The sequence below is a fragment of the Mercenaria mercenaria genome, chromosome 10 (genome assembly GCF_021730395.1).
Source record: "Mercenaria mercenaria strain notata chromosome 10, MADL_Memer_1, whole genome shotgun sequence".
Lineage (NCBI taxonomy): Eukaryota > Metazoa > Mollusca > Bivalvia > Venerida > Veneridae > Mercenaria > Mercenaria mercenaria.
This window is the reverse complement of record NC_069370.1, coordinates 69,369,031-69,393,637: the sequence shown is the minus strand read 5'-3', so window position 1 is coordinate 69,393,637 and position 24,607 is coordinate 69,369,031. Positions and strand designations below refer to the sequence as shown.

Sequence of the window (24,607 nt, the reverse complement as noted above, 5' to 3'; positions counted from 1 at the left end):
TTAAAAGTATTACTGGAGACTGAAAATGCTGTATGCAATAAACAACATTTTCTGAGGACATACAAAAGTTTACAAACTTCTCCAATGCATTTTCTTTAGTGATGTTATACTTACATGGTTTTTTTTTAATGTTAACATACAAATAAAACATAATAGCAGATGTAGGTCAAAAGATGCATTTAGAAAGATGACAAATGAAGTTTTTGTAGTTGGTAGCACTTGAAATCATTGCTCTACACAGAGGTAATTGCTTGTGAAGTGACCACAAAAACAACTCTGCCAAATAGACAGACTGCATTAACTTTTCAAACTTTTGAAAATGGGAAGTGAATTCAAAAGCATATGATAAATGATAATTAAGGTTTCGGTGGAGGCCTTGAGAAACAAAAATCAAACAACACCAAATTATAGAAAGAAAGAGGCCTCCATCGAAACCTTAAGGTCATAAAGAAATGTGTTGGAGCAGTCACAAAGTGAGATACAGTACAAGTTATTAATGATCTTTGCCTTAGAATTTCACACTCTCTTGACTGCTGAAAGATCTGTCTATTGATACATTTCATGAGTAACTCAAATAAGAACAGAACTGAAAACAGAAAGACACTGTAGTTGTAAAGAATTTTATTTTACACAGTTGAATGTCGTTAAAATTTCTGAGCTATGATATGAAATATTCCTCATAACAGAACTATTTATCTTGTACAGTCATCAACAAAATATCACATGCCACTACGTATGTGTACTGATTATTGTGGTAAAAAAAATATTTTTTCATAGTATTACTATGAACTTAGTTGTTATTCAAGAACACAGGTTATTTCAAACAGTTTCGCAATGTACTACACACACCTTTCTCATATGGTTTTATATCTTTAGATGTAGAAGTATATTTTCAAGTTTGGTTAAAGTGTTATTTCTGATTACAATTAAGAATGCAGTAAGTAAGTTAAAATCTAAATGTTAGATTAGAGTTCCTTAGCAACGTAGTCCCAGCTGACGACAACTCCACCATAAGGTCCTACCTCCAGACTGTTAAGCTCCACCTCATCTTCCAGTGAATAGGAGGAGCTATGAGATAGAACAACCTCCGCTTTGTCTGGTATTGTATCATGTGAACCTATATAATCACGTGTCTCACTGTTTGGGCCGAAATTCACAGCAACCAAATATCTGGAAGGAATCAAAATTAGCACGTTTCTACATTATGTATATGTACTTGACCTGGAAAGAATCTGGTACAGAACACTTAATCATTGTATTAAGTGCTATGTCCCAAGTAAATCACTATAGAAACAAACAGAAGTCTACATTTTTTAGAACATTTTTAGTATAATATACATGTTTTAATAATAATCGTTAAATATAGCACAGGAGAATACAAAACTAGTTTATCACTTAAATGATTGTAATACACTCACAGTACCATTTTGTGAGAGAAAATAACTACCATACAGTTTTCAGAAGAACTAGTCCTTTCCATAAATAATACTGGTAGCACAAATAGATTCAGGGTATGTTATGGTTCTTAAGGTGTTCACTTGCCCTTTTTAGCTCACCTGTCACAAAGTGACAAGGTGAGCTTTTGTGATCGCGCGGTGTCCGTCGTCCGTCCGTCCGTGCGTCCATGCGTGCGTCCGTAAACTTTTGCTTGTGACCACTCTAGAGGTCACATTTTTCATGGGATCTTTATGAAAGTTGGTCAGAATGTTCACCTTGATGATATCTAGGTCAAGTTCGAAACTGGGTCACGTGCCGTTAAAAACTAGGTCAGTAGGTCTAAAAATAGAAAAACCTTGTGACCTCTCTAGAGGCCATAATTTTCAGTGGATCTTCATGAAAATTGGTCAGAATGTTCATCTTGATGATATCTAGGCCAAGTTCGAAAGTGGGTCACGTACGGTCAAAAACTAGGTCAGTAGGTCTAAAAATAGAAAAACCTTGTGACCTCTCTAGAGGCCATATATTTCACAAGATCTTCATGAAAGTTGGTCAGAACGTTCACCTTGATGATATCTAGGTCAAGTTAGAAACTGGGTCACGTGCCTTCAAAAACTAGGTCAGTAGGTCAAATAATAGAAAAACCTTGTGACCTCTCTGAAGACCATATTTTTCATGGGATCTGTATGAAAGTTGGTCTGAATGTTCATCTTGATGATATCTAGGTCAAGTTCGAAACTGGGTCACGTGCCGTTAAAAACTAGGTCAGTAGGTCTAAAAATAGAAAAACCTTGTGACCTTTCTAGAGGCCATATATTTCACAAGATCTTCATGAAAATAGGTCAGAACGTTCACCTTGATGATATCTAGGTCAAGTTCGAAACTGGGTCACTTGCCTTCAAAAACTAGGTCAGTAGGTCAAATAATAGAAAAACCTTGTGACCTCTCTAAAGGCCATATTTTTCATGGGATATGAGTGAACGTTGGTCTGAATGTTCATCTTGATGATATGTAGGTCAAGTTCGAAACTGGGTCACGTGCGATCAAAAACTAGGTCAGTAGGTCTAAAAATAGAAAAACCTTGTGACCTCTCTAGAGGCCATATATTTCATGAAATCTTCATGAAAATTTGTCAGAATGTTCACCTTGATGATAAGTCAAGTTCGAAAGTGGGTCACGTGCCATCAAAAACTAGGTCAGTAGGTCAAATAATAGAAAAACCTTGTGACCTAACTAGAGGCCATATTTTCCCTGGGATCTGTATGAAAGTTGGTCTGAATGTTCATCTTGATGATATCTAGGTCAAGTTTGAAAGTGGGTCACGTGCCGTCAAAAACTAGGTCAGTAGGTCAAATAATAGAAAAACCTTGTGACCTCTCTAAAGGCCATATTTTTCAATGGATCTTCATGAAAGTTGGTCTGAATGTTCATCTTGATGATATCTAGGTCAAATTCGAAACAGGGTCATGTGCGGTCAAAAACAAAGTCAGTAGGTCTAAAAATAGAAAAACCTTGTGACCTCTCTAGAGGCCTACTTGTGAATGGATCTCCATAAAAATTGTCAGAATGTTCACCTTGATGATATCTAAGTCAAGTTCGAAAGTGGGTCACGTGCCATCAAAAAGTAGGTCAGTAGGTCAAATAATGAAAAAACGTTGTGACCTCTCTAGAGGCCATATTTTTCATGGGATCTGTATGAAAGTTGGTCTGAATGTTTATCTTGATGATATCTAGGTCAAGTTTGAAACTGGGTCAACTGCGATCAAAAACTAGGTCAGTAGGTCTTGAAATAGAAAAACCTTGTGACCTCTCTAGAGGCCATACCCTTGAATGGATCTTCATGAAAATTGGTCAGAATGTTCACCTTGATGATATCATGATATCTAGATCAAGTTTGAAACTGGGTCATATGCCTTAAAAAACTAGGTCAATAGGTCAAATAATAGAAAAACCTTGTGACCTCTCTAGAGACCATATTTTTCAATGGATCTGTATGAAAATTGGTCAAAATTTTTATCTTTATAATATCTAGGTCAGGTTCAAAACTGGGTCACATGAGCTCAAAAACTAGGTCACTATGTCAAATAATAGAAAAACGGATGTCATACTCAAAACTGGATCATGTGGGAAGAGGTGAGCGATTCAGGACCATCATGGTCCTCTTGTTATCATTTTACACTGTGTCACTTTTCATTCTCTTTAGGTTCTCATCAATAAATTTAAAGTTACTGTACCAAATGTCTTTAGAAAAAGGGAGATAAATTTGTAATCAAGGCTTTTCAACATCTGGATGCATGATTACAAATTTATCTCCCTTTTTCTAAAGTATAGGAGTCACTTTGTCTACGTCTTATAACTTTTGACTGTTGATTACACTTTTTAACATTTAGGAAAATTACTTTAGGTACATTGGAGAGTATTTATTGAAACCTGAAAAAAATGATTGAGGACAGTTAGGTGTAAGTTTGCTATTTTATAATCATCTCCCTTTACGAATTTTTGTTAAGAGCTCAGAATGATGTATGCAAAAACCACAAATATGTTCAAATTATTTTCATTTTGTTCTTACTTGTTCACATGATAATACCTTTCAGTTCTACTGAAAGACTTTAATGTCTCTTGATACATCTCCATTGCTTGTAATTTTCCTAAATGTTGAAAAGAGTAATCAACAGTTAAGAGTTATAAGACGTGGACAAAGTGACTCCTATACAGCCCTTGTTTGATGTAGGTACTGAGGTATAATATAGAATCTCAGAAATACACGGCAAAGGAAATTCAACCTTACCCTGTTTCGCCATCAAATTCTCGGACAAACGACACTATACTGCTGTCTCTTACTGCAACAAAGTAGTCCCCAACTTTGAATGATTGTTCTGCCCTTAGTGCCATTAGGTCTTTTATCAGGTTTGTTAATACATCCTGTGAAAAAGCAGTTTTGATGATGCATATTAAAAATTTCATAATCCAAAGAAATGACACACGTTTTATCAAATTGATGTTTGCTTAAACTGCAAATATACCGAGGACCATGTGCTTCAATATTCTCTGCAGAACATATTATAAACATTTTGCTACATAGAGTCTACAATACACCTTCAGAATTAGAATAATTTTACCATCCTGGTGTTTTCTTCAGTTTCCAACCGTTGATTGCACCAAATGTTTAAATATTCTTTCTGGTATTGTGTTGTGAAATGCTTTATAAAAGATACAACTCAAGCCTAATTGAATGTGCTATTTATATATATCTTGTGTCATCAATCCTACAGTGCTACATCTAAACGTCAGCTTATTTGCAGTATTTAGCAGACACGGTACGTTTTATATTACATGCAGTTACACATGCCATATATTCATGCATCACTCAATTTTGTTCCTTACTTGAAGATCAAATTCTACTACTATCAGATGGGGTAGAAAGACCTTTCCTTGTCAACAGTTTTACTGAGTTTTTCTAAATTTACCAATACTATCCGGACGTGTTATTACAGATAATTGAAAAAATACAATAAAACTCCTTTATATCCACATTTTCACTAATTTAAAATTCAGTATGAATTTTTTTCAAATATATCATTTAACAATATTCTGAATGTACGGTCCTTTCTTGCAGGATTGGGGCTGTTTGCATGTTCAGAAACTCTAATCTTTTCCTTACAACACTTTAATGCTTTGGAAAAGCGGTTGCTACATGTAAGTTTAAGTTGCATGGATTGATAAATGTAAATAAAAATATACCTGGATATTTCCTGTAGAAACATCTCCGATGCTTGCCCAGGGAGTACATGTATCATTACAAAATCCACCATTTGTAGAATTGTTCCAGCGCATGATTGCACGCATTGGTTGTTGACGTATCCATTCGTTAGCTGTTCCAGGAACACCCACCATGTTGATTTCATCCCCATAGTATGTGACAGGTGTGCCGGGCATCAAGAAGGTCATTATAGTGAATGCATTTATGAAAGTGGCATTAAATCTGCTAGCAAAGCGTGCAGAGTACTCGTCACCAGCCTACAATTCATTTGTAAATCGTGAACAACGTGTCATTTGTGAAGAATAGGATAATACTCATTTGAATCTGCTGAGTAATTTGACCTTGCCAAGCACTGTCTTCAATCTAAGAACCCATGTTAATTTAATCAATGTAAGAACACAAGTATCATATGTTATTCAGATCTGTACTCGTCTTATTAGTGCTTTGACTTCTATCACAAAATTATATTTCTATTTCAACTTGCGGAAACAACCAACTGACTAAATGGTTAGAAATAATGAAATAATTAGGCCTACTAGCTCTTGAAACATCGCAGTGAGTTTTTTTACGGGATTGATCGAAATAATTGGCAAATCTGCCAGATAGAAAAATATATTCTTGTGATATTGTCAAGTGGCGAAATTAATGTGTGTGTGTTATTTTTAAAGAAATTAAAACAACAATGGTCCAATATCAGCCAGAGGTCATTGACACCAGTCTTACTTGAATACGTAAAACAAAACAAGAATATATTCCACATACACCTGATATGATGGTAAGCTATGGGTTAGGTCGCTGAGCTGCAAAAAACTGAGAATAGTTCACCACTGTGTCCGTCCAGGTTAAGATAAAGTTACTCGTCATGGTTAACAGTTTAATAGATGTAATATTACCATCCAGTTGGCCCATTTTCCACTGGGAACCTTGTTCATCCAGCCGTCCACATACTTTACAATACAGTTTCCATCACAAGGCGAGTGCTTTTCAAGAAGCCCGTCATTCAGTGGCATCTGAATTCCGCTCTTATCACAGTCACTGTATAGTTCTGTTACATCTAGACCACCGTCAATACTTGTCATCAATAGTCTGAAGTATATCAATATTACATAATGTGAGTATATTTTGTCCTGGTAAGATGCCGTTCTAAATACTCAGATTTGTTAACTGAAATTATGTTGGGTAATAATGCTAACAAGAGGGCCAAGATGGCCCTAGGTCGCTCACCTGAGAAACACACCATAACAGTGTAAACATGTTTGACCTAGTGATTTCATGGAAACAAATATTCTGACCAATTTTCATTAAGACTGGACCAAAAATGTGTAAACAAGTATTTTCTTCCATTTGACCTGGTGACCTAGTTTTTGAGCCAAGATGACCTACATTTGAACTTGACCTAGATTTGATCAAGGCAATCATTCTGACCAAATTTCATGAACCTCAATTGAAAAATACAGCCTCTATCACATACAAAACATTTTTCTTTGATTTTTCCTAGTGACCTAGTTTTTGACCCCAGATGACCCATATTCAAACTTGACCATAATTTCATCAAGGCTATCATTCTGACCAAATTTCATGAAAATCAACTGAAAAATACAGTCTCTATCGCATACACAAGGTTTTTCTTTTATTTGACCTAGTGACCTAGTTTTTGAACACAGATGAGACATATTCTAACTTATCCTAGATTTCATCAAGGCAATCATTCTGGCCAAATTTTATGAATATCCAGTGTAAAATGCAGCCCCTATTGCATACACAAGGTTGTTCTTTAATTTGACCGGGTGACCTAGTTTTTGACCCTAGATAACCCATATTCGAACTCGACCTAGACTTCATCAAGGCAAACATTCTGAAAAAAATTCATAATGATCCGGTATAAAATGCAGCCCCTATTGCATACACAAGGTTTTTCTTTGATTTGACCTGGTGACCTAGTTCTTGACCCCAGATGACCCATGTTCAAACTTGACCTAGATTTAATCAAAGCAATCATTCTGACCAAAATTCATTAAAATCAATTGAACAAGAGCTGTCACTAGTGGTGACAAATGCCCCCGCAGTACCTTGACCTTTGACCTGGTGACCCTAAAGTCAGTAGGGGTCGTGTACTCAATAAGTACTATCAGCATGTGAAGTTTGAAAGTCCTGGATGCAGTGGTTCGTGAGTAAAGTGTCTTCATGCAAAAAGTTAATGTTGTGACTAAGGAACGGACGGACAGTTGAAAACTAATATGCCTCCCTTCAGGAGCATAAAAATACAGCCTCTATCGCATACACAAGGTTTTTCTTTGATTTGAACTAGTGACCTAGTTTTTGACCCCAGATGACCCGTATTCCAACTTGAACTAGATTTCATCAAGGCAATCATTCTGACCAAATTTCATGAAATCTAATTGAAAAATACAGCCTCTATCGCATACACTATGTTTTTCTTTGATTTGACCTAGTGACCTTCTTTTTGACCCCAGATAACCCATATTCAAACTCGACCTAGACTTCATCAAAGCAATCATTCTGACCAAATTTCATGCAGATCAATTGAAAAATACAGCCTCTATCGCATACGCAAGGTTTTTCTTTGATTTGACCTAGTGACCTAGTTTTTGACCCCAGATGACCCATTTTCAAAGTTGGCCTAGATTTCATCAAGGTAATCATTCTGACAAAATTTCATGAAGATCAGTTGAAAAATACAGCCTCTATCGCATACACAAGCTAAATGTTGACAGACGACAGACAGACGCCGGACATCGAGCGATCACAAAAACTCACCTGAGCATTGCTCAGGTGAGCTAAAGAGAAGCTGATAAAATTATGCATGACCATTCTGAGGTGACACACAGGTACACAATTATGTGATAAGAATATACTATCTCACAGAGAACTTTACATAATGTAGCGATAAAATTACTGGGGTTTTCCTGTACGCGTTTTTTCAAACTGTTCAGGCATATTCTTGCTATTTGATCTTGCAAAGCATAGTTGGTAGCAGGTAGATATCTTCCAAATTTGAGCCTTACACGAGCCCTTAGTCCGCTCATTTGATTAATACTGAAACAAGTACTTAAGTACTTTAATACTTTATAATGCTCGCTTAAGAATATTAAATTAAAACATGTTTTGCCTAAGTTAGTCGCCAGTTAACTATTGTATAGTAACACAGACTTACTTTTCAGTTGTAGTGAAGTTATGTGCTCGTACGAATTTTCTCCAGCGTTCCAGTACACTGTATACTTCTGGTTGGTTACTTGTGTAGATGTGTTCAAAATCATTATACTAAAAATAATGCGATACATTGAAGTGAATTCAAATAACAAAAAAGAAATTATTTCGTCAATAAAACTTAAGGATAAAATATATCTACAAGGATATTTCAAGTTTATGGAAGGCCAGTGCGCCATGCTAATTGCCAATAGTAAAAAGACAACTAGTTAATGTATTTGTCATGGTGCACAAGTCTTCCATACAACCTTTTATCATACCGGTTACGACATGCTATCTACTATTTGCTAATTGCTATTACCGGCATACCTGTAATTCACGAGATCAACATTTTTTAATCTAGATGCTCAATTCAACAGTATAGTTCTTGAAATTTTCGGCCAGTTAATGTGTTTGGAAAAGATCACATAAGCGCATGTTGTCTAAATATTTGAAATACACAATTTTCAGCGAGTATCTACATCTCCAGGAACTTTGAAGGCAATTGAATTCAAATTTGTTATTACATCATTCTTTGAAACCCTCGATATTATGTTCAAATCGTGTAAAATATGCAACACCCTTTCTGTCGAACATGCCATGCATGGATAATCAGTTATATGATAATTAAACAGGCTACTCACGTTATTACCACTGGCTCCCTGCTTAACTGGTTCATCTCTGAGGTCATAGTCCTCGTACAAGTAACCAGCATCTCGAACATTGAACCCGTCCACTCCGCGGTTCAGCCAGAAATCTAGTATTGACTAAAAACAAGATTTTGTTGACCACAGATTGTCAATTAAGATACTAAAACGAGTAAAAGACGCGATCTCTGTCATAGACATTTTGTGAAAATAAAATAATCTCATTGTTTTAAAATGACCTTAAATCTAAACTTGGTATTTCGATGTAAATGTTTGCCCGAACTTATCAAGATATAAATAATATTTAAATGATATATTAATTGTCCGAAGCACAGTCGTGTTCCGGATGTGTAATTTTTTTTTAGTGTTACGCACAACAGACTTGAATTATTTTCAAAAATTATGGCTGCTCTTTTTTCGTTATTCCTCTCATACTCGTAGGTACAATAGATTTACATGTTTTGGATTATCGAGTTGTACATTACCTCTAGTTCGTCTAACACCCTGCCACTCCTCAGATTGAGGTCAGGTAATTGCGATCTGTACTGAAAATAGTACATTTGGTTTCTATTCGTATCCAATTCCCATGCCGATCCACCATACCGACTTAACTGTGAAATAAAACAGACGAATCAACTTTAAAATGTTATGAATTTAGAATTTTATTTTATAATAATCGTGCATGTGATTCGTAATTAAATAAATGAACTTGTTTTGATTTTCATTTTACAAAAGTAAAGTCACCTAGGTATACTTCGATTTCGGAAGAAGGCTAGCAGGCGGAACCAAGCTCTGTTAAAAGATTTCAAGGCTTACTTTCATAGTCATGGCCATTTAGGGCAACACATTAGTTGAACAGCAGAACCAACAAATTGTCACGGTAGGAAGGGGCCGTCCTTTCAAAGTTACCTGCGAATATGGTTATCAAGTTTGCATGGTATCACTGAGCTGACAAATATTTTGACTGACTGTATGGCCAGCTAAATTTTGTTTTAGCCGTTCTCACTTTAAATCTTTGAAAGCACTGGGCTTCATGCATCCTCGACAATACCGACAAACGACTCAAACCTAACAAGTTTCACAATCCGAATTTTTTGTAAGAACTGTCCAAATTAAGCAGCAGTATTATTTTCTAACACTGCTAAAGTAAAACTGGGCGCTGCCAGGTGTCCGAATATGTAGGTTCATTGCAGTCCATTCCTCGGAAATGCAGATTTTTTTTCGCGGAAACAGTGTAATTGAATGAAGTTTTTTTTTTATAAGCTATTGTTTGCCTATGAGAAGTTAAATTGTCCACAGAACTCTCACACCATTCTTCGAAAGCTTTTATGCGAATTTTTCTCCGATCCGCAAGCCACTTCTGTAACAAATAACGAGTAAAGCGGTCTATCTATAATTTCCATGGAAGTTGTTATTCAATGTGCCGTTTGGTCTTATCGATTTGTTGTGTGTCAAGGCCAGAAAAAGTGCATCACGCGACAATGCGAAACGACAGTGCGGCTAAGCGAAATGACATCGCGACAATGCAATACGACATTGCAATTGACAATGTGAAGTGACATCATGACAATGCGATACAATGCATGACAGCGCAATATCGTCCGCCATATCGCATTATTGTCCAGCGTCAGTTCATATTGTTGCGTGTCGTATCGTATAATCGCTTTGCCGTACACCATTATTGCGAACTGTTGCGTCGTCATTTTCAGGCCTTCCGGCGTTCCTACTTTTTCCTGCTTTTTCCTATTTTTTAAATGCCTCTTACTTTTTTCTACTTTTTGATGAAAATCTCCTACTTCTCCTCCTTTTTTTGCTGGGGAAAAGCCTGTTCAGTAGTTATGTAGTTATATTTGACTTTTGGAAACTCCATAAGCATGCCAGTCAAAACATCTCGGGTCATCATTTGGTTGCCAATGTAGGTGTAGTATTAACAACTATTAAGGTAAGCATTGCAAATTTTATGTTAATAACCTCCTACTTTTCCTACTTTTTTGTCCTCAAACCTGTTTTTTCCTACTTTTTTGTATAGGGACCGCCTACTTTTCTCCTAGTTTTTTGCAAGGCCATATTGGAAGGCCTGCATTTTGCAATGTCGTGTGTCGCGACGGACGACATGAATAGGGTTCCGAGATTCTGCAAATAGCTTACCCAGTCGTTTGGAGAAGTTGTACCAGCTGCCCAGTTGTAGAAATATTTCTTGTCGTTGTTGGAGCTTGATTTGCTTTCAATAAACCACGGGTGCTCGTCACTGGTTTGATTTGGTATAAAGTCCAGAATTACGTAGATCCCTGTATCAAAAGGACTTATTTATCAGAATATTGCGTATAAATGTACATAAATTCAAATTTAAAATAAGACGTTTAACACGCTATAAGCGGGGGTAATACATTTATAATAACTTGAAAATGCTGACACACTATTTTATATTATAATGGCTTCTTCTGATGCGAATTCATAACAGGGCAAGTAGTTTATGTACATGCATCACTGGGGGCGCTCTAATGGACATGTATCGGCTGCTCTAGTCGGAGGTCTCTAGTTCGAATCATGTAACCTCCAACGTCATCAGCCACGTTTCTTATCATGAAGCTTACTCCAGAGTTATTCAAACAAACTTAATTAAAGCTTTTTTAAGATGAATTGGTTTAAACAAAAAGTATAAAAAAAATGTTAGCTACCTTTATCATGGGCAGCTTGAATTAAGCTGTCAAAGTCCGTCATTGTCCCGTATTTCACGTGTACACTGGTGTGGTTTGTGATAGCCAAATCATCGCCAGTCTTGAAAGATGTTGATAAGGCAGTGCTATAGAAAGGACTTAATGATATTATCCCAAATCCCAGGTCCTTGATGTAGTCGAGTTTTGATTCAATTCCTGAAATTTCAGTGATGCTATATTTTGATCATCTCTTAATTTATTCTTCATGCCAAGAGCGTGTAAATCCATGGCGTGACGTTGCCATTTGAGAAATATATGGTAAAACGTTTTACTATTTATTCATTGGTAAGATATGGAGAAACCTCTGTAAGTTTTAAAGCTATCGGTTGAAGATAAAGAGATATATTGCCAATCATATCATATGTTTAAAAGATAGCACTATAGTTATGAGCTAGCTTTCACAACTCCCTGGTAAAAGTGATATCTCTTTACGTTTGAAAGCTAGCACTTACAGGTATAAACCTTTTTTTGTTGACAGAGACACCTGCTAGTACAGTTGTTTAAAACTAGTTCGGTATCACTTTATTTGAAAAAGATAGCTTGAGGACGTAAAGTGCTAGTATAATTTTTTCAAAAGAAAGGGCTGAAAAAGTAATGTTACAGAAAAGAAAAAACAACTAGTCCCTATAATATTCAAACTGCCGAGCAATGGCTGTAATTTATCCGGTCTACGGCATTTCTTAAGCATTAAAAGCGAACATTTTAAGACAAAGTGGTATCCCCTCCCATTATAAGGACAGCTCTATAATAGAAGAAAACACTTGGTTAATAGCTAGCAATTTCGCTTAGTAAGATTTCTCCTAGCTTTTAATAGATAGAGATCACTTTAGCTGTAAGAGAAAAAGATATCCTTAACGTTAACTAAGCTATCAGCCATTGTCGTAAACTAACTTGGGTGGTGTATAACAGGAAATAAACTTTTAGGCCCAAACTATGTTCTGAATGACTTACCAGCAAGATCCCCAACCCCGTCATCATCGCTGTCTTTGAAACTTGGAACGTAGATTCTATAAACAGCTTCCGTCTGCCACCATGACCTCGACCCAGGATCACGACACCTTGGATACACGAGAACGAGCGCCACCACAGCGATAATAAGAGCCAGCCAGCCCAGAATTATAATAGAGACACAGATCATTCGGAGACGTCTCCAGAATGGCTGGGAGGAGAAATGGAGAAGATCCTCCTTTCCCATACCCCGATATGGTTTATCTGGCATAGGCTTCACTTCCGGAATGTTCACGCCGCTGGACTCACTAAAATGTTAGAAAAATATATTTAAAAATACGACATGGTTTTCCAAACGATATTCAGTATATTGAGTTAGGGAAAGATAGGATCTTTAATAACTCATTTACTACTTTTCTGTGACCAAACAAAAATGGCTTATTTTTGCTTCTTTGTGTGGTATTGTGATTCTTAAGCCCAGCACTTCCTTAATTGAATTTAATTTTTGGCGTTGTTTGGTTAACTCCATCAACCGTTACATACTCAGACTGACTGGCCAGCTACTCTACAGGTGTGAACAATTATATTCAGTGTTTCAGCCTATCCTACCATAAATTTTTCACTTAAAATGCCAGTTGTGTCAAATTATTTTAAATTATACACAAGTAGTGTCCAAGTTATTAATTCAAACAATTCGGGAAGAATCATGGATAGATGAATAGAAGGAAGATCGGGACAAAGTGAACCGAAAAAAGCCCCTCAAAACTCGTTTTAGAGAAAGCTTGTTCAATTCTCTTTACCACTCTGTCCGGATAAACACGTTATTATTACATCTCGAGATCTAGCCGAGTGTTTTCGCTAAGATAATGATATTGAACAAGACTGGCCCGTCTAAACTCTACTACTCCTTATGTTCGACGAGGGGAAAGGCTGTGACAGAGTCCCGGGTAATTGAAAAAAGGTTTTAGTTTTTCGTCATTATATAGTTAGTTGGTAAAATAATTGTATAGAGTTCATGTACAAATTGAAGCTCTTACTTGTAGGTAACCTTGGTTTCGCTGTAGCCCAGGTTGTCAAACGTCTGCTTCTCGGCAGGAACTCCCCCTTCCACTGGCTTCGAGGAAACCAGATAAACGCCAGACATTTCCGTGGATATAGATAACTAGTAAAACAGTGTCTGGAAATATAGATAAAACAGAAAACTTACGTTTGTCATATTGTCAATAGAAGGCATTCAATAAGAAAATTAAAACCAGACCAACACTTTCCCGAAAATAGCCAACAGAAAAGAGTTAGTCAGTGCCATAATAAGTCAACAAGAATTAGAAACGGTGAAACGTTGTCTGTAAGTAAGATAAGCCAGATCGAACCACGCTTGACCCCGAAAGAAGTAAGAAAGGCGCATTTGCCCGAAAATAGTCAACAGAAAGTAAAGTAAGATGCCCGAAAAAAAGTCAACAGTTTAAATACATGTAATACACTGCTATGTCCTTTTAGGTATAATGTAAATTGTTTACACTAAGATAACGGATGCGGCGAATGATAAATATTTGCAAAACCACGAACCGTATTAGCATTTGATATCAGTTGGGTACACCAACCTAACAATAAGCTAGTTTACATCTACTTTTATCTAAGATGTTTGAAATCAATGTATACAAAGTTGGCTGTCCTACTTTCAAGCAAGTCACGCATCCAAAGAATGAAGGTTAAAATTTGTATTTTATTGAGGATTTGATGGACCCTTACCAAATTAGTAAGATGTCTTACACTTGTGAAAGAATCATTTCTAGACATGGGCTCATGATTATGTTAATATATTTTTGTTGAGCATCAATCTGACTAAAGTACTTGATCTTCTAAACGAAGATCTGAGAACGACCCATTCACATTCGTCTTCTGTATATTTTGGATTTCCAGTATTGCTATTTTTATTTTATCCAATCAGACGACTTGTTCGAATGTCAAAGAGTAAGAAAAATGTGCAGTCATTCCAGGGCTCGAACCCGGGACCCCTCGCTTACAAAGCAAGTGGCCTACCGACTGAGCTAACCGGCTATCTGATACAATATGACATAAAAATTGTAAATATCAAAAGTCAAGGCTACAGGTAGATTTGCAGGATGTTGTAAGTTAGGCTCTGATTGGCTAGCGAAAGGGTCGTCAGAACGAGGCAATGAATAGGTCGTTCTCAGATCCTATGCGTAGCGTAATAGGATATGTACTTTAGTCAGATTGGTTGAGCATTACAGGGAGAGGCGGTGGGCGGGAGAAGCACCCGAGCTCCCATAAAATCCGGCAAGCATATATAACTGAGACCGTGGTCATTTTAGCAAGCATTTTGGCTGGCTGCATCAGCAGTATTATATAGTCTGTTACACTGATCTGTCTAGCAATACATTAATATGTAGTATAAACGCGTGGAAGAGTCTACAGTACGTATTATAACGACTGTCGACAGTCGAAAATAACGCCTACACTAAAGTCAAACTTTGATTTTTTCTCAAATATATGTTAGAGAGGATCATTTGAGTTAAACTCTCCCCAAAAATATACCTAGTTGGCATGCCCCGAACCCCACGACTAGAGAATCCGCACCCGCTCCCCACCCCTCCCACAACGAAAGTCCTGGATTCACCCATGCAACCATCATAAAAGAGATTACTTTAAACATTTAGTAATTGTTTTAGTATTTAATTTTGACTAGTTATGTCAGTGTGTAAACAAAAATAAGCAATTCTACAATTATAAATGCTATATAATTAAACAAATTAGATTTAAAAGGTATAAGAAATTTAGATACCTGTAAACAAGATGGCGATGTTGTTGAAAGTTTGCCGGTTGAATACCTTCACAGCTTTTATCTAGGTTGAGTTAAGATCGTTTTACAACTGTAGTTTAAACAAGATGACAATCTTGAAGTTTAAAGATTTATAGAGTGCAACTATTTATGAGACAACCTGGACATAAAAATATATCAACAACGGTTTAACCAGGTTCGTTGACTTTGGGTAGGGCAAAGGTGTCAGCATTCTTATCATATAATATTATATCTCTCTAATTCGAAGAATAGGCAGAGCTATTGGACACACCCGTGAGTCGGCGTCGGCGCCGGCGCCGGCGTCCCGATTTGGTTCAGGTGGTATCTCAGTAACCACTTATTGGAATGGATAGAAACTTAACACACTTATTCACTGTGATAAACTGGCTTACATTGCACATGTTCCATAACTCTCTTATGTTTGTTTTTACAAAAGTATACCCCTTTTTCGACTAAACAATCTTTTGTTAAGTTTCTCATGACTTAACAAACTTGTTAAGTTTCTCATGACTTAACAAACTTGTTAAGTTTTGTTAAGTTTCTCATGACTTAACAAACTTGTTAAGTTTCTCATGACGCCATTTAAAATAACTAAGGATTCAAAACTCCAGTGGTTTCAATTCAGAATCAACCATAGAATTCCGAGGACAAACTATTTATTAAAAAAATGGGACTTAAACCAGATGATTTATGTTCGTTCTGTAAACAACAGCCAGAAACTCTAGCTCATTTATTTTGGGACTGTAACACAACACAATTGTTTTGGCAAAGTGTCAAAAATTGGATAAGAAGAAAATATAAGATTATAGAATCAGACTGGTCAAAAACAAATGTCATGTTAGGAAATAGAATAATCCAAACTGCCTTAAATAAAATAATAATGACAGCTAAATATGATATTTATTAAAGTAAAATGAATTTTTCTGACCCAAATATTCAGGTTTTTATAAAACAGATTACACTGCTTTTTAACAAGAAAAAGTTTCAAGCAAAGCAATCAATGTCAATGACTAAATTTAATAAACTATGGGGCGGTCATGCAGTATTATTTGGAGAAGGCAACTAACATAAAAAAGGCATATTATTAATAACCTTGTTGTAAAATAAATCCTACTATTATACACCATTTCCCCTTTTGTCTGGTCTTTGAAACACTAACCAAAGACTACCTTTGTACCTCTATATATTATAATTTAACATACATTTTAGAGAATAGTGACTTATTACTATACTTGCCAAAAAAACCACATATACAATTTACTTAGAACATTGGAAGGAGCCTGAATATATTAGTTTTGTTTTCTTATGATATAAAGTATCAGTGCAAGGGAGAGAAACCCTTTTAATACGTTATTGAAAATGCCTATAAGTTAACTCCCTTGTTTGTATGATGTGATCTTGTGTCTCATTTTCAACTTTCCAAATTGTGGAGTCTTGCCGTTTCGAATTTCGTGCAAGACACACAATTATTTACCTATCTTGAAATTAAGATTAAAATTCCTAAGACTATCCTATATCTATATTCAGAGAAGTATCGGACAGAAGTATGCAAATGGATTTGTAAAATGGATATAAATGCAAGATATCCTCGTAATTATTCTTAGCTTGTTCATTTATTTACTGTTTTTGTTAAAGTCGCAAAAATGGTTTGGTTTATTCCAACCTTTTTATATTGAATAGCACGATCGAAATTTATTGCTCACAAGTATATACAGTGCTATATATATTTTTCTTACTTATGTAAATTTACAGGTATTCTCTAATTAAAAAGAAAAATGTTAAGGGACTTGTCCCGTTGATAAAAGGCTGGAAAGCTTGTTTGTATATTGTAAGTGTGGTTGAATAATAAAATGATAAAAAAAAAAAAAAAAAAAAAAAAAAAAAAAGTTTCTCATGACCCACAAAGGGAATGGATTGAAACTCCACACACTTGTTAACGTTTATGTGCAGTGCACATGTTCCATAACTCTACTTTTCCAATTTTTTGTTTTATGTTTGTATGTAAGCTAGCAGCTCAGTAACCACTAATGGGAATGGATTGAAACTTCGCATACTTGCCCACTATGATGAGCTTACATGCACTGAACAGGTTTCATAACTCTGTTTTGCATTTTCATAAAATTGTCCCCCTTTTTCGACTTATATTCATTCAATCGACAACGCTGTTGAATAGTCGAGCGTTGCTGTCCTGAGACAGCTCTTGTTTTTATGTTGAACTTGAGATCACCTCAATATCAAGATTACTCCCATCCAAATTCTTAAACAACTAGTATAGGAAAAAACGAAAACGTAATAATATCAATATTACATGTTTTACTGTCAACTTGTATGATTCATTTGTAAAAAAATTCTAGATACTAAGAAAAAAATACTGACTCACTCTATCTTAACTGCCTGATGAAAACGGGAGCGGATTGCGGTTCTATGCAATTTTATATAAAATAATTTGATTTTAAGTCAGTTTTTAAAAGATTCTCGTTAATACGTGTATGCAAATTTTGCAGCCTTCATTTTGTTGAATCTACTCGAGTGTTTTATATAAATCTGAACTTAAAGTCCATTTGGTAGTGGCGGGACAAAAATACCTAATACGATGACTAATGCCGAACCTTTGTGCAGGTATAAAGCACTCTCCCTCTGAAGCTGGATGACAATGTTCCGCTTGACTTTTGCTGCCATTCCGTCATCTGCATTGCAGGAACAAAGCGTTCTGCTTTCTTGTATTTTTTTTTAAAAACACACCGAAACAGTTTCAGTCAAATGGTAAATTAACAGCTTTTGGCGGTGGATGAAGAACCCAAGCCCCTCCGAGCACTATGTCAGGTTTGTATATACCACCGACCTTCCGTTGACTTCTTCACATGAAATAAGCTGCACACAAAGCAAGGTACCGAACATTGAGGGGCAAGTGATTTGAAATCAGCAACCTTATTCACTCGACCACGGGTCCTCCTTTTAGGTCTTTTTTCCGGGTATGCACAATGGTTGTTGAACGGTGAAGATACAGTTTTTGTCCAATCTCTCCTCTATAAGACATTAGACCACGGTGTCTATCCGTAACGGATACCTTGTAGCGTATTTTACCGTGCCCATTACCCATACCGAAGAATATTCCTCCGGCCACTAATCGATAGCGGTCAGATTTTCTATATAGAAATAAGAAGGGCATGTACACATTTTACTTAATAACAAAATAACTAAAAATAAGAAACCTTAGGTGCAAAAATATTACCAAAGTTCAACATTTGATTCATCACAAGGTTTTTTTTAATTAAATTTTATCTTAATTTTTGATTCGTTCTTCACATGAAGTTTAATGCCATCATTTCGTCATTTTTTCCCTTCTTTTTTCCATATAAAATGTGCAAAAATCTCATACATGCGTTTCTTCAAAGCATTTTTTGGTATAAAACCATTGATATGAAAGCTTAGGTGCAAAAAATTTCCTACTCTCACTGAATTTATCTTTTGAATGTTATTTATTTCATTTTTGTGAAATAAAAATTTGATTCGTTCTCAGACGGTTTATTTCCACTAATTTGGAAGAAAAATTAACTTCAGCGCGAAGTTGTTGTTGTAGCGTCATAAGCAGACGATATTATTATGCCGCGTGAACATGCGGTATTGTGATCAAAAGGTTAAAGTAATGATTTAATCATTTAATGTAATTTACTTCGCGAGTAATTCATTTTGTGTTAATATCACAAATTAACAATATAAGAAATGCAATTAAATATTGCAATTAATATTTCGGTTCTAAAAAGAAAGAGATGCGCATTTCTTCTTATGTTGTTGTTCTCACCTTATTTCATATACATTTAAATATCAGTGTCAATTATGCCAATTATGTCAATTAAACATTAAAAGAGATAGCTTTTCTATCGGCCATTGGATCACAGATGCAAACTGTCGCTATTTTTCTACTCAGTTACAGTACAAAAAGGTAAAATATAGAATTTTTTGTATATATTTTACTTAATAAATTTTAGTAAATAAATTCAAGGTCCGCCTTGATCAAATTAAAGGTGGAAAATATGTCCGGAGTATTTTTGTGTACAAGAATGTTTTTGCAATGTAAATAATATCTGCATTTAAAACAGAATTGAATTTTACTTCAGTAACTTAATGATGTATTTTTGTTTTCGTGAAAATTTTACCTGGTTTCATGATCTTTTCAGTTATCATAAATGTCGTCGTGATTAACTTACTTTCATAATTTATTGTACATGTTCAATTCAAGATAATTTTACATGAAACCAATTTCTATACTGTAATCCTATTGAATGATAGTTTATAGAAGTAATAAAATCTTGTATGCATCACGCATAAATCCTTTTTATTGGACCTGTAATAAAACTTGCCAATTACCTCTAAATAAGGGACGTTAAAACAACACAGACGTTTATAACACTGATAAGGCTATAGTTGCGTTTTGAATTACGGGTATTTTCTTTTTGTAATTACAAGGTATAATTATCATGCGATTTTAATCTTTCGCATATTTTTTATTTTGCAAACAGTTTTCATAATTATATTGGTGGAATAATTGTAGTTATATTAAAATGAGTAATGTCTGCTTGAATACGGCAAAATACCTGTACCACCCTAATTGCCACTATCTTTTTTTTTTAATTTTACAAACATACCATTCAATTCATTAAACTTCCTATTTTGCCAATATGTTAAGGATTACTGAATTGATATACGTATGATGTTCAACCATTTCAGAATAAAAAATTAAAAACATACACCTGTGTAATTATAAATTGTAAACAGCTGTTAAAAAAACAAAACAAAAAAAAAAAACTTACGTATGTATTTTTGTGACATAAGAATGGATGTGGTAGTGGCAGCAGGTATAATACATGTCAATCAGACAATTTTAATATGTCAATTCTAAAATAATATTCGTCAAGTTTATTTGTATTTTGTGACTTGACAAGAATGTGTTATGGCCGTAAAAGTTATAAAACCGTATAAAAACATAGTTCGATTTGTGTGTGTGTGTGTGTGGGGGGGGGGGGGGGGGGGGGGGGGGGTACTTAGGTCTTTTACACATATTATACTTAATGACAGCGTTATTTAAAACAAATGTAAAATCAGATCATATTTCTTAAATATATATGTGAGATTTTATTTTTCAACGACAGCGTATTTTATAAATGGGAGACGCCGTAAAAATATCAATGCTAGTGCTATATAAATATAAAAGGAAGTGTCTAGGGGTACGAACCTCCTTTTTCCTAGAGATTAAGGGTCATTTACATTTCAGATTTGGTTGAAAATGAAAAAAAAAAAGACTTCATCGATATTTGCCTTTAACTTTACTCGAATCTAAATGGTTTACAGATAGCAATGTTCACCCGATTTGTTACATTGTTTTTCGAAAACATGTTAAAATATACATTCTTCTTATATAAGAATATGTATGAAAATATGATTTTATATGAAAATATGGTTTTTATTGCTGATAGATATGTTATATTGATATAAAAATTAATTTAATTATTATAAAATAACATGTTAAAAATGCTATGGTTCAGAAAATTACATATTAAACATTCTTTTGATAAAAATGACTTGTTTTATTTCTAATGAAAAATCCCTTTTCCATAGTTTGTAACTCCAGTGACATTTCAATTAAGCTTGTTTAATTATCTTATGAAAAACCTTCTCTTTTATTACACTTGATATTGAAATAAACATCCAGGTGACAGTACCCGGAGGCAATAGATATCGACATCGCAATACCGGTCACCTGTTACCAATACCATATAGCTGTTGTCTCCCCTGATATCGATTTTCTGCAATATCGGTCATGAGGTCAATTCTTCCTCATGTCGGTGTGCAGGGCATGTTAGCCTCGCAGCTCAAAACAAACTGAAATCATGGAGTCCGCATGAAAAAGGACGTTATAAGAACTTATACTTTGATAAATATTTATTGCAGTGAAGCGCAAGGTAACTTCGGTATTGAAAATATATTGCCCAGATCATGGCGTATTGTGCAAAACGTGACAAATATTTGGAGAAAAAGTATGCTAGTTGCAGTATAGTAAGCTCTATAAACAGTGTAAATGTTAAAATTAGTTCCACGCATAGTCTGATATGTCCATTCAGATTTTTCCATAAAACAAGATTACAGCATATCTTTGAAGGCACCTTTATTTCTATTATGCACGGGAGTCCTTTCGGCAAATGCAAATTGTTAAAAATATCTGGCACCGAACACCTTTATGCTATAAGACAACAATTTCAAGAATTTCATACTTAGTACAATGTCTGTGTTTCGTGAGAACTCACTTATTTTTAGTTGCGAATTCGAAGCTCCGGTGCCTACGCTTTGAGGTACTTGGGCACGGTAAATTGCTCTGCGAGGTATCCTTTATCAAAGTTTATGAGTTGAGACCGTGTGTAGACGGTAGCTGGAAATGGTTTTAACTTTTATTTGACACTATATTTATTCACAAATGAAAACAGGTTTCCATTCATTCAGCAAGTAGTTATATCAAATTACATGTTATTGATCGAATTATTATTGCCAACTAGATCAATATAAAAAACATTTAACTTATAATGAAGGCAATAATTTGTAATCATGTGCTAAAAAAGGTAAAAATTAAATTAATACTCCGATTCAACAGATATTGTATTCCTTGGTAAAAGACACGATAAGGTAGCCTTAGATAGCAATTTGATGAGAATTGTAACTTGTTTCTCAATAACTTGGAAAGATTCTGGTATACGCGTATATGCAAATTCTATAACATTCACCCTGTCAAAATCGACCGTAGTTTAGTATATAAAGATTATCCTAAAGTTTCTTCTAATAGTGGCGGGGCAAATAACACGCACACCTATCGCCTTTCGGCATTACCTTATACGGTAGCACATTACCTTACACGGTACAATCTCACCTTGGTGCAGGTATATGCACTATACAATGAGTGTACTGTAATCGAGTCACAGAGGCTAGATTACAACGCTCCGCTTGGTTTTTTTTTGGTCACGTACCATTCTGGATCACAACATTCCTCTTGGTTTTTGACCATTCGCTTTTGTCTTGTCACGTGCAATGCTGAATTTGCCATCCGGGTTTTCTTACGTACATGAGACGTACAGCAACGGCTGCTTGCAAGGATTCAGTTTCCAAGTAGAATCACTTCATTTTAGATGTGTTACTTAAGAGCAACTGCAGGTTCTTATCCCGTCAGATGTCTTACTGGGAAGTCCGTCCTCTTTCATATACAACTGATCTATTGGAAATGCACCAGTCTATTTGACTGAGCTTTATTCTCAGTTTTGTCCCAGTAGTCTAGTGTTTAGTTCTTCTGACACTACAGAGACTGATATGTTCCATTCAATGTTAAAAAAGGAAAGTTTTTCAATGACATTAGTTTTAGTACTGGAAGTTTGAGACTGTTGAATAATATAGCCTTGAGTATCAGGCAGTCTATATCCTTTGATGTTTTTAAGGTTCTTCTGAAGAAATTTTCTTATTTTTTATGCCGCGTTTTAGGACACAACAGTTAGGTATTATTGTGGTTTGCGGAGCTATGTCCATTAGATTTTTATGCTTTTCCTTTATTGTTAATTGGATCTATGCACTCTTGTTAAGTAATAACCTTTGTGCAAATTGTTCTATAATAATGGCAAAAACCTTGAGTAAAAATGACTACAGTAGTGCACAACGGAAGATGCATTATCAATTGTTCAATATGCATAGTACCCTTTTGTCGAAATGCGAGCATTAGGTAAGAAATGTGCAATTAAATTGAGCTACATTTTCCGTTCATGGCCATGTTTATCATACTGTACACAGAGGTAGGATATAACGTATACAATGGTATTTTCTTTCTGGACTGAAGCTGAAATCGTTTTCAGTCTGTTGTGTGCTGCGACCTAGACCTTAGACCTCTTACTGGCAATAATGCTGTGAAGTCTGATTACTGTCGGTCAAAGTGTTCTTCAGTTATTGAGCGGAAACCATGTTTAGTCTCAATATTACTTTGGCATTGATCTTCGACCTTCTGACCCCCAATTGCAATAGGGGTCATTTACTGACCACAGGCAGTCATCCTACGAAGTTTAATGACTAAAAGCCAAACCATTCTTTAGTTATTGAGCAGAAACCTTCAGAATGTAGGTCACTGTCACCCAAACCGTTGACCAACTGACCCTCGAAGCAACATGTGTCATCTTCCAACCACAGGCAATCATCCTATGAAGTGTACGACAGGAGACTAAAGCATTCTAAAGTTATGGACCGGAAACCAATTTTAGCTCAAGGTCACTTTGACCTACTGACCCCAAGAATACAATAGCGGCAGGCAATCATCCTATGAATATTAACTATTGAAGGCCAAAGCATTCTCCAGTCGATTTACAGCTAAGGGTCACTGTAACCATGACCTTTTTTCAAGCTATCGCAAACGCAATAAGGGTCGTCTGTCGGTCACAAACTAGCTGTCTACCAAGTCTGAGGTTCCTGCATTAAAGTGTTTTTCACTTATCGAATGCTATATGTCACTCCTTCTGAGTTAGGGGCATAAAAACAGTTTTACAAAAAAAAAATATTACTTGGTGGTTCGAATCCCGTCCTAAAGTCAATCAACATTTTCTTTTTTAATAATTTTCATTTATAGTTTTCGTTATTGTTTTCTATTACTTTAATTCATGAGAAATTCTATCTATTTTTATTTAGATAAGAGGCTGAGCTAAAGCAATTTTCAATCTGCTCTCCTGTTCTGTGCGAAATGCACAGATCTATGAGTTGTTTTACCCATGTACAGCCACTTTATTTGTATCTCGTCGGCACACTTTGAACTTTGCTATGATAACTATGGGACCTTTTATAAACTTTGCATGAAGATGATGTGCACGGGCCGATATATATGTAGTGTATCACGGTCTTGTCATTTTTACACGCATGCATACCGTCTAAGCTGTCAAGCGCTGGATCAGATGAAGCAGTTTTAACGGTTACATTTTATCATACGTCGCTTTATTATCCCCCCGCCGATGAAATCGGGAGGTTGGGGGCGGGGGGGGGGGGGGGGGGGGTATTGAAA

At 35.5% G+C, this 24,607-nt stretch overlaps 1 protein-coding gene and 1 long non-coding RNA gene across 2 annotated transcripts in view; one reads left to right on the top strand and one right to left on the bottom strand.

The window, feature by feature from the left end:
- LOC128559976 (uncharacterized) overlaps positions 1 to 24,607 on the top strand; it is a 168,923-nt gene that overhangs the window by 84,926 nt on the left and 59,390 nt on the right. The window lies entirely within an intron of this gene.
- Positions 607 to 15,663, bottom strand: LOC123561345 (alpha-glucosidase-like). The gene is made up of 12 exons (XM_045353639.2): positions 15,520 to 15,663; positions 13,754 to 13,893; positions 12,720 to 13,024; positions 11,730 to 11,924; positions 11,200 to 11,339; positions 9,537 to 9,662; positions 9,049 to 9,171; positions 8,373 to 8,479; positions 6,091 to 6,283; positions 5,179 to 5,454; positions 4,226 to 4,359; positions 607 to 1,170 (listed from the first exon to the last, which is right to left on the bottom strand). The coding sequence occupies exons 2-12, from the start codon at positions 13,858 to 13,860 to the stop codon at positions 966 to 968; spliced, it is 1,911 nt and encodes a 636-aa protein (XP_045209574.2). The 5' UTR covers positions 13,861 to 13,893; positions 15,520 to 15,663; the 3' UTR covers positions 607 to 965.

Excerpts from the sequence above, each read along its gene's own strand:
- LOC123561345 (XM_045353639.2), bottom strand. The coding sequence starts at position 13,860 with ATGTCTGGCGTTTATCTGGTTTCCTCGAAGCCAGTGGAAGGGGGAGTT. Across the intron at positions 8,480-9,048 it reads AGGGAGCCAGTGGTAATAAC|TATAATGATTTTGAACACAT; the intron begins GTGAGTAGCCTG and ends CATTATTTTTAG. Across the intron at positions 4,360-5,178 it reads TTTCTACAGGAAATATCCAG|GATGTATTAACAAACCTGAT; the intron begins GTATATTTTTAT and ends GCTTTTTCACAG.